Source organism: Aquarana catesbeiana, linkage group LG04, assembly GCF_042186555.1.
Source record: "Aquarana catesbeiana isolate 2022-GZ linkage group LG04, ASM4218655v1, whole genome shotgun sequence".
In the NCBI taxonomy this organism is placed as follows: Eukaryota; Metazoa; Chordata; class Amphibia; order Anura; family Ranidae; genus Aquarana; species Aquarana catesbeiana.
In genome coordinates, this window is record NC_133327.1 from 314,099,364 (window position 1) to 314,113,631 (window position 14,268).

The window sequence follows — 14,268 nt, forward strand, 5'->3', positions numbered from 1 at the left end:
CAGGTGCCCCCATAGTAAGCTGCTTGCTGTGGGGGCACTCGGCAGGAGGGATGGGCCAGGAGTGCTGGCGAGGGACCCGAGAAGAGGAGCATCCGGGCTGCTCTGAGCAAAACCACTGCAACAGAGCAGGTAAGTATAACATGTTTGTTATTTTTAAACAAACAAAAAAAAAGGACTTTAATATCCCTTTAAGTAGTTGCGATGATAACTACAGTTTCAATAACATGCCAGTTGCAAGTTGCAGCCTCAGTTTCAGGCGTTTAAGATTTGTTTTACCTTTTGTCATGAAGGGGTTAAAGTGCTTCGCACCATAATGAAGTGTTTGAATCACAGCAACCTCTAAATAGTATGCTCAGCCAGCATAATTTGAAGCTTTTGACTTTTAATTCTTGCTGTGTCAAGGATAATAATAATAATGGGGAAGTAAGCTGGTTTGTGTGTGTGTAGGTAGGGGGTGGCATCCAAACAATTATACGATTGCTTTATGATTGCCCAAAGCATAGCATATCATGAAGGTTCTATTTGCAGTTTTGTATTCTGACCATTTTTTCAACTGAATGGTGTCTCAGATTCATAGCCTTGTGCTATAGCCATGGCTCTCATAGTTTATCATATGTGACATTTGTGCAAGCCAGGATGGATATTTCTTCTCCTGTGACACTCGTAAATCATTATATTATGAAAGTTACTGGATATGGTTACCTTTCAGAAACTATGTGGATGTCAGGAGAGGGAGAATCACTGATGAGACTAGTGTTTGGTAAAATATACTACATCTTTATTTAATTTGCTCTCCTCCTGCTTCAGTTAATTGGATAGAAAGTTGTTTCTCAAAAATAACCATGCATTAGAATGTTCAAATAAAACCACGTATTTAAAACATTAATTATATAAGCAGCTTCATAATTTCAGCATTAAGGCTACATGTTCTATATTTTCTCGAAAGTTCCATGAATTTAGAGTAGATTATCAGGTTTTGTAAACTGCTAAAATCAAACAGCATGCCACTGCTTGCTTTAGGGTTTCTTTTGATTAAAAAAAAACATAACAGTGGTATACTGGCACTGGCAAGATGCATAGCAAGATTTAGTGCATACTTTATCATTCAAAATATCTAAAGCTGTGATTAAAAGATGTAATGCTGTGATATGCCAGATAATGTTTTTTATGCCCTCTGTCACCAGCTAATAAAAATGACTTAAATAGTGACATGCATCATTATTAATGTAAAGTTCAAAATATCAGCAGATTTGTTTTTGTATACCTGCAGATCGAGGTGGAGATGCAGCTGGCGAGAGATCGCGAGGAGCAGTCACAGCAGCAGACTATACTTGAACAAGAGCGAAGAGATCGGGAGCTTGCCATGAGAATTGCCCAGAGTGAGGCAGAGCTCATCAATGAGGAATTTAGTCCCGACTCTTCGTTACGCAGGTACTCATGTGCTGTGCATATATTTTGTGTTTCCAAAGTTAGAGTATGTTTTGTGGGATATCTAAGTCATGACACTATACATCCATCTCCTGTATTGTATGCAGTCATGTGAAAAAGTAAGTACACCTCATGGAAATTGTAGACCTTTCCCTATTGAAACAGGCAATCATTTCAAAAAGTGAATTCAGATTAGCATAATATACTTGAAAAACACATAAAATTTACATGGTGTATTCCTTTTCATTAAATTAACAAAAGTGGTTCGAATCCCAACCACAACTCTACCCGCCTAGAGTTTGCATGTTCTCCCTGTGCCTGCCTGAGTTTCCTTTGAGTACTCCGTTTTCCTCCCACACTCCAAAGACATGCTTGTAGGTTAATTGAATCCTGTCTAAATTGGCCCTAATATGTGTCTGTATGAATGTGAGTTAGGGACCTTAGATTGTGAGCTCCTTGAGGGTAGAGACTGATGTGAATGTACGATGTATATGTAAAGCGCTGCAAAAATTGACGGCGCTCTAGAAGTACCTGAAATAAGTAAATAAAATGCTGATTTGTCATATATAGTTAGCACGCACAACCCTATGTTTACAACCACTTTAAATCTATGCAATTATTATCTGCCGTTCAGATTGGTTGACAATGATTAGAACATCCTAATGCCCGGTTCACATATGTGTGAATTGGATGCGTTTTTAACCGCATCTGAATTGGACTGGCTTTTGATGGAGCCGGTTCACACATGTGCAGTGCAGGTTTTAAAAAAGGTTCCTGTACGATTTTGGGTCCGGTTCGGGTGCGTTGAAACTGCAGCTGCATATGTGTGCACGCAGCCTTAGGGAGTATAAAAGTAGAACTTATTTCATTTAAAACTCAGAAAATTGTGATTGCCTAGGAATCTTGCAAAGAATTTAAAAAGATCACAAAATGATTTGAAATCAAACATTCCACTGTAAGCAAAATAATTTACAAGTGCTTTAGATTTTAAGGAACTACCAATTTGTTAAAGTGGTGTTCTGGCCGAAATTATACTTATTAAATAAAAATACCCCTATAATACACAAGCTTAATGTATTCTAGTAAAGTTAGTCTGTAAACTAAGGTCTGTTTTGTTAGTTTATAGCAGTTTGTTATTTTATAAACTTACAGCAGGCCGTGGCCATCTTAAGTGTGGGCATCTGAAGCCAGACTGTATTTCTTCCTGGATCTCATCCTTGCAGATCTCGCACATGCTCAGTGCAGCACAAGCAGTGTTATAGGTTTCAGGTCAGGTTTCCATAGCAACGGCAGTGTCAGAGGAAGTTGCCGCCCCTTCCCAGAAGGCATTGCAAACAGGAAATGATGCGATGGGCCACGGCCAGGGAGGAGGAAGTGAAAAATGAATACAGCAGATATACAGTGCTGAGAAAATTTTTTTTAAAATATCCAATTCGTTTACAGTGCACAGTTTAGTGGGGGATGCTGAAGAGTTGTAAAAGTGGGTGGAACTCCACTTTAAGGACTGGCCAGCCTAGCAAGTTCATGCTAAGAATTCACCATCTGATGCTAAAAGTCTCCTGAACCCCAGAATTTCATTGTAGGATGTTGATTTAACTCTTGCAATAGCTGTAATCAAAGTGCATGCATCTGCAATCAGAATAAGATTTCGCCACCTCAACTTGCATGAGAGGTGTACTAAGAAAAAGACTTTGCTGTCCTAAAAGATCTAATCTATGCGTCCGGCGCCCCGCATGTAGATTAGGAGCGCCCCCCACGGCTGAACACTGATCAATCAATGATAGGGTTGTTTAGTAAAAGTAGATACATTTGCCACAAACCCAAAGATAGCATTTCAGGAAAAGAACCACATAAAAACTGTAAAGCATGATGGTGAAAATGTTTTGGTTTGGGTTGATTTGCTGCTTCAGGGTCCGGGTCTTGTGTGGGGAGGAGTGGAGTGTCAGGTAAGTATATCTTCACTGTCCTCTCCCCTAGAACAAAACAAGCAGGTAACCTCCCCACTGCATGGGCTAATAAATTCTGCTTTAGATAAAAATCCCTATCCTGGTATATTAGCTTTGTGAATTGACCCTTATGTGGACTATGTGCCTGACATACACACATTATTTGAGAGAGGAGAATTGTGCAAACAGGCCTTGACGTCTTCAGCATTTATATTTGATAAACTGTTTCCACAGGATTTCCATTGTGATCACTAAAATTTATGCTAATAAAAAAAGTATAGAATGTTTGTTATATCCTCAAGCCTTTTTCTTAACACTTGTCATGTTTTTGCTATTCATTATTCTTTATTTGAAGAGAAGTAAAACAGGATGAAATTTCAAAGTTCTATCTTTGTTAGTGGAAAGGGCAGCAGAAAAAAAAAATCACATCATTGTTATTTCTTGGGCTCTTTTTTTAATTAAAACCAGTTGAATACAATCTGACTTGGTACTTCCTAAACACATCACAATAGAAGTTTGCATCATAGCATTATTTCCTGTAGCTGGTGTGGCATAATTTGATATGGGGCCGCCATACTTTTACTTTGTTCCTGGCAGTGCTGCCAGTGTAATGACAATGACCAGACAAAAGCTCTGGAGTAGTACATGGCTGCCTGTGGCCTGTTCCTTTGTGCATACATTTCTGGTGCTTCACTTATACATCTCTTTTATATCACTTATTTGACGGCTCTATAACAAAGTTGTTCAACTTTTGAAAGTCACTTTGTTGAGCAGTCGTTTTAAATTCTAGCACTTGTGTGCGGAATTATTTCTTGCACATTATACAGAGCCTGAAGCCAGTTTTCAGTGAATATATTAACCTTATAGCATCATCTGCTCTGGATCTCCCAGTACAAAGCAAAGATGATTTAATCTCTACACTTCTTAGCCCCCCTCTTGTCTTGATAAAAGAAAAGACGGTACATCTGTAAGCTTCTGAGCACCAAGGGGACTCAATTAGGTGGAATGTAGTTTACAAGGATTCATGTTTTTCTCTCTGTTTACTTATTTAAACTTTTGACATGGTTTATGCTGTAGGTTTGCATGGTTGTTCTTGGAATATATACATGTCTCTGGGACTATGTGCCACACTGTGATGACCGTGACATCTTTACAATTTTGTTTGTTTTTATTATGCTGTGTCATGTCTTTTTTTGTCTTAACGTTCCTGTTTTCACTGGTAATGCGTGCTTTTATGGCAAATAGCCACATTTCCTGCTTATCCAAGTGGAGTGAAAGGGAGTTTTCTAAATGTGCCTGCAGACTTTAAATTGAAGACAACCATGCCTGCATGACTTGGCTGCCAGCTGATATTTTTAATGATTATTTTCTAAACATGGAAGATAGTGTAGCACCTTCTACATAGGTAGGTGCTAGATTAGTTTTTTTTGTTTGTTTGTTTTTGTGAGTATAGGCAAATTTAGGCAGACCTAGCTGGAAGCTAGGCCTGTTTGTTTTGGTTTGTGTGGGTGGTGAGTGGCTCAGAGTTAGCAGCTGATGATTCACAGGCAGCATCACTAAGACCTCCCTCTTTTTTCTAGAGCCTTCTGGAAGGTACTAAAAAGAGAGGAGGTGAGGAGAGGTGGAGCTGCCTGGGGTCTGTAAGGAGCCTTGACCAATCTCCAACCTGGATTGGCAGGAGGCAGGCCTCCTTAAATACCTAGAGTCAGCCCAGCTGGGGAGGAGTTGTTGGGTGGAAGAACTGAGGAGTTCCCCAGTCTGGGGGTCAGGGGTGGGTGTGACCGTGGGCCTGGGCTTGGGTGCAGGATGGAGCCGCCCAGGAAATAATGGTGGCTCTGAACAGGAGGCACAGGAGGAGCAAGAGAGAACAGCAGGAGTTAGTACTGTTAGGCAAGTCTTCAGGAGGGAACCACCGTTTGCAGCCAGGAGGGCTAGTGAGTGACAAGTGCAGTCAGGAGGACTGGGGAGGCATGCCTGAGAGGACTGGGAGCATGCAATCAGAGATGGGTGCAGTGCAAGTAGAGAGGAATAGAATGTCTTGGGCAGTGGAGTCGGGCAGCTGCAGCCAGGAGGGCTGGCAGGGCCTGAAGAGGGCTGACTGGAAGCAGTAGGACAGCTAGCACTAAAGACTTTTCATTTCTTGCTACACCATAGGGGCCAGCGGTCCCTGTCTGCAAAAGGCAATTGCTAAGGGCTGGCTGAGCCAGTGTCAGACCTAAACATGTGCTAGCTGCTCCTGGGAGATAAAGAGTTGTGCAGGAGGAAGGAAGAGGAATAGTCTGTAAGCAAGTAAAGTGCTGGAGGAGACTGGAGTAGTAACTTGATATACAATTTGCTGGGCATCTCATAATTCCCTTACCCCATCCAAGTTAAATCCCCTAATAAAAATAACAAAAAAGAAGCACATGGACTGTTTTCTGCCTGAGAGTGACTGAGGAATGAACGCCGGGCTGGGCAGGGTGACAGGTGGGCCACATCCCTTTGAACCCCCTACGGGGGTACCTCTACATTTGCATCAAGTGAACTTTCAAGAGGGAGTGCAGAAGGTCTTTTGTTTTATAAAAGAAACAATATCAATCAGCCAGGAACATCTGTCACATCTGAATTTTCCCTGACAAGCTCATCCATGGTTGTGGAGGGTCCTACATAGATATCATAGTATTCCGATTTGACTATAAATTGCCTAATCTAGAAAAACAGGTGGTAGGTCAGGGAACTCCTAACTAGTAGGAGTGTCTATTTGGCTGGTAGTATATTTTTACCTAATGATAATTAATCAACAGTACTACACCCTTGAAGAGACACGTTACCTAATGCCTAGTTGTTAGGAAGAAATGTACATAACAAAAAAGGCAGGTTCCCCTAAATCAATACATTTATTAAAAATAACCAGGAAAGGGGAAGACCGTGAAAAGAGACCGAAAAGGTCTGGAAAATAGGATTTTTCAACGAGGAATACCCAGGTGGTAGGAGAGTTTATTTGTAAACAATTCCACCCACAGTATAAATAATAAATCAAATACCTCCACCAATAATTATAATACAGTAACAAAGTATACAAAATACAGACACACACCACGCACACACCCCTCATACACTCAATCTCCCTAAGGTAGCCAGCTACCAGTTGAGATCAAAAAATCAGATAGGCCATTAGTTAGCAGCTGTAGAAAATAAAGTGCTAAAAAAGTTTTTGAATTTATCCTCAGCTTTAGGTAGCAGTTTCTATTGAAAAATAGTTAATGTCTGTCTTGTCAAAATACGATCAAAAGATTATAAATGGAATTAAAATAATAAAATTGCCTAATCTAGCCAACATTATCTATTGCTTAGATTTCAAACTCGGTATGGTTGCTCTTAATTTCAAACTCGGTATGGTTAAAGAGCCTCTTTGTTCGCGTGGAAAACTGTTTCCCCATAGACGAAAACTTTTAATACTTTTCTGTACTGCTGTCTGTGCTGCTGTTCTTCAAATCTTGATGCACTGTGGCTGCCAAAGAATCTTCAGCATCTGGCACACTTCCAGGTGCGATCCTCTCCACTGCCTGCTGTGCTTTTATATGCCAGACCTTACAACATTATGAGATATAGTTGTGAAATGTATCTCAGGAGGCTTTGGGCAGACTGAGGTTATGTCATCTTTACCTAGGTGAGGAATAAGGAAGTGAGAACAGGTATCATCAAAGAATGTACTCACTCATTCTCAGGGCGCTCTGGTGCAGTCACGTGATTGGCTTCCGGTGGCTTCAGGGGAAGGAGGGACGACCAACAATGGATGCCCCATAGTAAATCTATGGATTACATCATTGCTGCTCTCTCCTCCCCTGTGAAGCCAGCCCTGGAAGCTAATCATGTGACCGGTATTAAACCCAAAATCAAGCATGCAATATAGTGTAGCTTACCAACCCTAAGATGGTGGTGGACTGCATTCATTTTCTTTTTTTTTTTAGGTTTTTTTCCCTCTGTTTTCACCTGGTGATCTGGCCAGTAATGCACCTCCTGTATTACAGTGTCCTTTCTGGAGGAAGGCGCACAGGGTCACATTAGGACAGCAGCATTGTCTGTCTATTGCAGGGGTCTCCAAACTTTCTAAGCAAAGGGACAGTTTACTGTCCTTCAGGCTTTTAAGGGGCCGTACTGTGGCTAGTGGGAGTATACAATGATCTTAATGGAAGGACTAGTGCCCCATCATTGCTGTCACTGGGAGGAATTGTATCCCATCAATGGTGTCAGTGGGAGGAATGGTGTTCCATCACTGGTGTCTGTTTAAGGAGTAGTGTCCCAAGGGCTGGATAAAGGCAAGCAAAGGACTACAGTTTGGAGACCACTGGTCTAGTGGGAGGGGAGTGTTAGCTGTACTATCAGATACACCAACAAATTGAAGCCAAACTCCAGTTTACACTGCAATTACAGCAACAGTTGTTTTTTTTATTTTTGGATAAAGGTTTACATGAATTAGTAAAAGCTGATCATTGTAAGCACCCCTATCAGTGGTAAATGGTTTGTCCCAACACTCTTAATGGATACATCTGCGGAAGAGCTTGTTCTGTTGAAAAGCAGCAGACTTACTGGCTGGATCACCAGATAGATGAAAATAAGAGAAATAAAGCCTGAAAAAAAACTAAAGCAGGCACCACATCTAAGAATTGGTGAACTACATTATAATACACGTTTGCGTTTAATATGTTAATGCTAATTAAATGTTAACGCTTTAGAGAAACTAAAGAACATCACTTAAGCTTGCTAAATGACTGCTGTGTAAGGTTGTAGGAAAAACCACTTGCTCTGTTGTCTTCCAATAAAAGTAAAAGCTCTAAACCCAGACTTGCATTAAGATAAAAGAAACCGTAAAGCATAAATAGGAACAAGAACTGTCACAGATTGACCAATTATGACTGTTGTGTATGTGTGTGTGTTTAGGGGTATACACAAGAATGTGCAAAAAACACAAGAGTTTCAAAACATTAATAAATGTTAGCATTTCTGTTAAACTAATGATAGCTCTAAAAATGATGTAATTAAGAAAGCTGCAGGTATATTCATCAAACAGATTTAGGCAGAATTTATCTGCAGAGCCGTTTTATTAAATGCAGTAATTTGGCAAGACCAGATAAGATGTCCCTTCCTACGAGACAACTTCTTGTAATGTATGGCAGAGAGAATTGTGTGCATGCTAATAATGCCTGTTTATGTCATCCTGATTATACCGCAAAGCGAAAGTCTATTGGTAAACAATTAATATTTATAGTTCTTAATTTGCTTGAGTCTCATTAGCAGCTTCAATGAAAGAAGAATAGAGCTCTGTTGTTCAGTATGACTTTGTAAGTGGTGTGATGAGGTGCGTTCTGTCTAATTTCGAAACTTCCACACAAATTCCTGGTATTCTAACATTTTGTGTGGTCTGTGAAGATAGAAGAATATTAAGGACATTTCATAAGTAAGAAAACAAATTTGTTCCTAAAGGGCAGAAGACCTGAAAAAATACATTTCTGGAAATTCTGCCTTAAAGTGGTTGTAAACCTCTGGTATAAAATATGAACAAAATATATCCCTCTATAGTGTACTTGTCTCAATCCAGAGCACTAAGTGTAATTTCTCTCTGCTGTCTCGTTCCTCTGATATAAGCACAAATCACTTCTGACAAGTTTTCCTGGCAGAGAGAAGAATGGGGACACGGGAGGGACCTCCAGCTGATTGACAGCCTCTGCTCTCTCCCTGTGTGCTGTATGGAGGAGGTGTGTCCCTTCCCTCCAATCAGCTCTGAGCTCTCCTCACTGATGTTTGCTCTTTGAATGAATGTAGGGGGAAAGATAGTTGTAGATAAACAGGTATAACTTATGTAGGAGGATTTGTTTAATCTCTGTGTATCACCAGAGGCCAGTCACTTCACTGGGTATACAGTGGGGACGGAAAGTATTCAGACCCCCTTAAATTTTTCACTCTTTGTTATATTGCAGCCATTTGCTAAAATCATTTAAGTTCATTTTTTTTTCCTTATTAATGTACACACAGCACCCCATATTGACAGAAAAACACAGAATTGTTGACATTTTTGCAGATTTATTAAAAAAGAAAAACTGAAATATCACATGGTCCTAAGTATTCAGATCCTTTGCTCAGTATTTAGTAGAAGCACCCTTTTGATATAATACAGCCATGAGTCTTTTTGGGAAAGATGCAACAAGTTTTTCACATCTGGATTTGGGGATCCAAATGGATTTGCCATTCCTCCTTGCAGATCCTCTCCAGTTCTGTCAGCTTGGATGGTAAACATTGGTGGACAGCCATTTTTAAGTCTCTCCAGAGATGCTCAATTGGGTTTAAGTCAGGGCTCTGCCTGGGCCATTCAAGAACAGTCACGGAGTTGTTGTGAAGCCACTCCATTATTTTAGCTGTGTGCTTAGGGTCATTGTTCTGTTGGAAGGTAAACCTTCGGCCCAGTCTGAGGTTGTGAGCACTCTGGAGAAGGTTTTTGTCCAGGATATCCCTGTGCTTGGCCGCATTCATCTTTCCCTCGATTGCAAACAGTCGTCCTGTCCCTGCAGCTGAAAAACACCCCCACAGCATGATGCTGCCACCACCATGCTTCACTGTTGGGACTGTATTGGACAGATGATGAGCAGTGCCTGGTTTTCTCCACACATACTGCTTAGAATTAAGGTCAAAAAGTTCTATCTTGGTCTCATCAGACCAGAGAATCTTATTTCTCACCATCTTGGAGTCCTTGGGGTGTTTTTTTAGCAAACTCCATGCGAGCTTTCATGTGTCTTGTACTGAGGAGAGGCTTCCGTTGGGCCACCCTGCCATAAAGCCCCGACTGGTGGAGGGCTGCAGTGATGGTTGACTTTCTACAACTTTCTCCCATCTCCCGACTGCATCTCTGGAGCTCAGCCACAGTGATCTTTGGGTTCTTCTTACCTCTCTCACCAAGGCTCTTCTCCCCCATTAAACCAGTTTGGCCAGACGGCCAACTCTAGGAAGGGTACTGGTCATCCTAAACGTCTTCCATTTAAGGATTATGGAGGCCACTGTGCTCTAAGGAACCTTAAGTGCAGCAGAAATTTTTTTGTAACCTTGGCCAGATCTGTGCCTTGCCACAATTCTGTCTCTGAGCTCTTCAGGCAGTTCCTTTGATCTCATGATTCTCATTTGCTCTGACATGCACTGTGAGCTGTAAGGTCTTGTATAGACAGGTGTGTGGCATTCCTAATCAAGTCCAATCAGTATAATCAAACACAGCTGGACTCAAATGAAGGTGTAGAACCATCTCAAGAAGAAATGGACAGCACCTGAGTTAAATATACAGTCAGGTCCATAAATATTGGGACATAGACACACTACTCATCTTTTTGGCTCTATACACCACCACAATGGATTTGAAATGAAACAACAAGATGTGCTTTAACTGCAGACTTTCAGCTTTAATTTGAGGTTATTTACATCCAAATCAGGTGAACGAAGTAGGAATTTCAACAGTTTGTATATGTGCCTCCCACTTTTTAAGGGACCAAAATTAATGGGACAATTGGCTGCTCAGCTGTTCCATGCCCAGGTGTGTGTTATTCCCTCATTATCACATTTGCAAGGAGCAGATAAAAGGTCCAGAGTTCATTTCAAGTGTGCTATTTGCATTTGGAATCTGTTGCTGTCAACTCTCAATATGAGATCCAAAGAGCTGTCACTATCAGTGAAGCAAGCCATCATTAGGCTGAAAAAATAAAACAAACCCATCAGAGAGATAGCAAAAACATTAGGTGTGGCCAAATCAACTGTTTGGAACATCCTTAAAAAGAAAAAACGCATCGGTGAGCTCAGCAATACCAAAAGACCTGGAAGACCACGGAAAACAACTGTGGTGGATGACCGAAGAATTCTTTCCCTGGTGAAGAAAACACCCTTCACAACAGTTGGCCACATCAAGAACACTCTCCAGGAGGTAGGTGTATGTGTGTCAAAGTCAACAATCAAGAGAAGACTTCACCAGAGTGAATACAGAGGGTTCACCACAAGATGTAAACCATTGATGAGCCTCAAAAACAGGAAGGCCAGATTAGAGTTTGCCAAACAACATCTAAAAAAGTCTTCACAGTTCTGGAACAACATCCTATGGACAGATGAGACCAAGATCAACTTGTACCAGAGTGATGGGAAGAGAAGAGTATAGAGAAGGAAAGGAACTGCTCATGATCCAAAGCATACCACCTCATCAGTGAAGCATGGTGGTGGTAGTGTTATGGCGTGTGCATGTATGGCTGCCAATGGAACTGGTTCTCTTTTATTTATTGATAATGTGACTGCTGACAAAAGCAGCAGGATGAATTCTGAAGTGTTTTGGGCAATATTATCTGCTCATATTCAGCAAAATGCTTCAGAACTCATTGGACGGCGCTTCACAGTGCAGATGGGCACTGACCCGAAGCATACCGCGAAAGCAACCAAAGAGTTTTTTAAAGGAAAGAAGTGGAATGTTATGCAATGGCCAAGTCAATCACCTGACCTGAATCCGATTGAGCATGCATTTCACTTGCTGAAGACAAAACTGAAGGAAAAATGCCCCAAGAACAAGCAGTAACTGAAGACAGTTGCAGTAGAGGCCTGGCAGAGCATCACCACGGATGAAACCCAGCGTCTGGTGATGTCTATGCGTTCCAGACTTCAGGCTGTAATTGACTGCAAAGGATTTGCAACCAAGTATTAAAAAGTGAAATATTGATGGATGATTGTTAATCTGTCCCATTACTTTTGGTCCCTTAAAAAGTGGGAGGCACTTATACAAACTGTTGTAATTCCTACACCATTCACCTGATTTGGATGTAAATACCCTCAAATTAAAGCTGAAAGTCTGCAGTTAAAGCAGATATTGTTAATTTCATTTCAAATCCATTGTGGTGGTGTATAGAGCCAAAACGATTAGAATTGTGTCGATGTCCTAATATTTATGGACCTGACTGTATGAGTGTCACAGCAAAGGGTCTGAATACTTAGGACCATGTGATATTTCAGTTTTCTTTTTTAATAAATCTGCAAAAATGTCAACAATTCTGTGTTTTTCTGTCAATATGGGATGCTGTGTGTACATTAATGAGGAAAAAAATGAACTTAAATGATTTTAGCAAATGGTTGCAATATAACAAAGAGTGAAAAATTTAAGGGGGTCTGAATACTTTCCGTCCCCACTGTATATAAGGGTTTACAACCACTTTAACTTTGTCACTGCAAGCATGCTGAACAAGAGTATTCATGCAAAGGCCACACTGCAGAGTCGTTCTGTACACTTATCCCTGATTTATTGAATAGATGTCACTTTTTAACTTCCTTAGGCTCTGTTCACATCTTGGCGTATCAGGCTCTTGTACTTCTTTTGGACGACAGGCGTCCCGCGATTCTGTTTGACGGATTTTACCGCGATCGTCGCCCGATGAATCATGGCAACATTGAGCTGCGTTTGGGGTGCTATTGAAAGTGACAGGGAATGCACAGGCGTCTCGCGATTTGCCGCTATTTCAAAATGCAGGCAGAATTGCGGCGGCTCGGAATGCAGAGATGTGAACGCAGCCTAAGTGTTGGCTTTTTGATCGCCAATATCTGCTTGTTCATGATAACAGAACTACGCAAATCCAATGAGAAAAACATTTGCTACATATATTATTTGCCATCATGTCATAGACACAACCAAGATTTTATATTGAAACCTCTCCTTATTTATTAAAAGGCCTCTTATATCAGGTATTTAGTTGCAGGGCAACTAATCCCAATAACTTTTTGCTTTTCCAGCTTTTATTTTCCCGTCCAAGCTTGACTCTGATTGTTATCAGAGACACGCTGTTTATTTAACTCCACTCCTGCTATGGTGCATGGCTGATTTGGTTCCTCCTTTGTCCATGTTTTCCCAGACATCCAGGTTTTACTATCATCTCTAAGCAAAATAAAGCATTACTGTACACAGATAATTGAACATATAATGAAATGGGTCAGAGTTAAATCTAATACATGTTATGCAAAACAATTCAAAAAGAAAATTTTTGGCAGTATAGTATGATACAAAATACCTTCTGGATCTCAAATACACGTACCCACAACCAGAACCTTATCCTATGCAAGGTAGCAAATACAACATTGTTATTGCTTTCAAAACTTTTATTACATTTCCTAGGTCTTTCAAAGTTTGCTCAAATGTGTGCAACCATTACTGTAGACCACATCTAAAATATGCAGTTCAGTTTTGGGCACCAGTTCACAAAAGGATGTTGGGAAACTGGAAAGAGTGCAGAGAAGGGCAACCAAACTAATAAGAGGCATGGAGGAGCTCAGTTATGAGGAACGATTAGCTGAACTGAAGTTATTCTCTCCTGAGAAGAGGAGCTTAAGGGGGGATATGATCAACATGTACAAATATATAAATGGTCCATATAATGAACTTGGTGTTAAATTATTCACCTTAAGGTAATCACAGAGGAAAAGGAGGCACACTTTATATCTTGAGGAAAAAAGATTTAACCTCCAAATATGGAAAGGCTTCTTCACAGTAAGAGCTGTGAAAATAGGGAATAATCTCCTTAAGAGCTGATTCTGGCCGGCTCAGTAGATTGTTTTAAGAAAGGTCTGGATTATTTTCTAAATGCACAAAATATGACCAGATACTAATATTTACAGGTAAAGTTGATCCAGGGAATATCCTATTGCCTCTTGAGGGTTATTAAATTATTTTTTTCCCTGCTGGAGCAAATTTTATCCTGTTTTTTTTGCCTTTCTCTAAATCAACTGTGGGTATAGGATTGTGTATATGAACTTTTTTGATTTGTTTTTTTTGTGGGTTTTTTTTTCCTCTGTGGATTGAACTGGATGGACTATTGTACCTGTGCTGTCACTTTAATAACAGACTTCCATATAATGT

The 14,268-nt window shown here is 40.5% G+C and overlaps 1 protein-coding gene across 5 annotated transcripts in view; it reads left to right on the plus strand.

Annotated features, from left to right (window-relative positions):
• The window catches only part of MYO6 (myosin VI), a 402,734-nt gene that overhangs the window by 347,576 nt on the left and 40,890 nt on the right, over positions 1–14,268 (plus strand). For all 5 annotated transcript variants that reach the window (XM_073626829.1, XM_073626830.1, XM_073626831.1 and 2 more), the window contains exon 28: positions 1,271–1,431. In XM_073626829.1, coding sequence (XP_073482930.1) covers positions 1,271–1,431 — 161 coding nt within the window. The remainder of the gene's footprint in view (positions 1–1,270; positions 1,432–14,268) is intronic.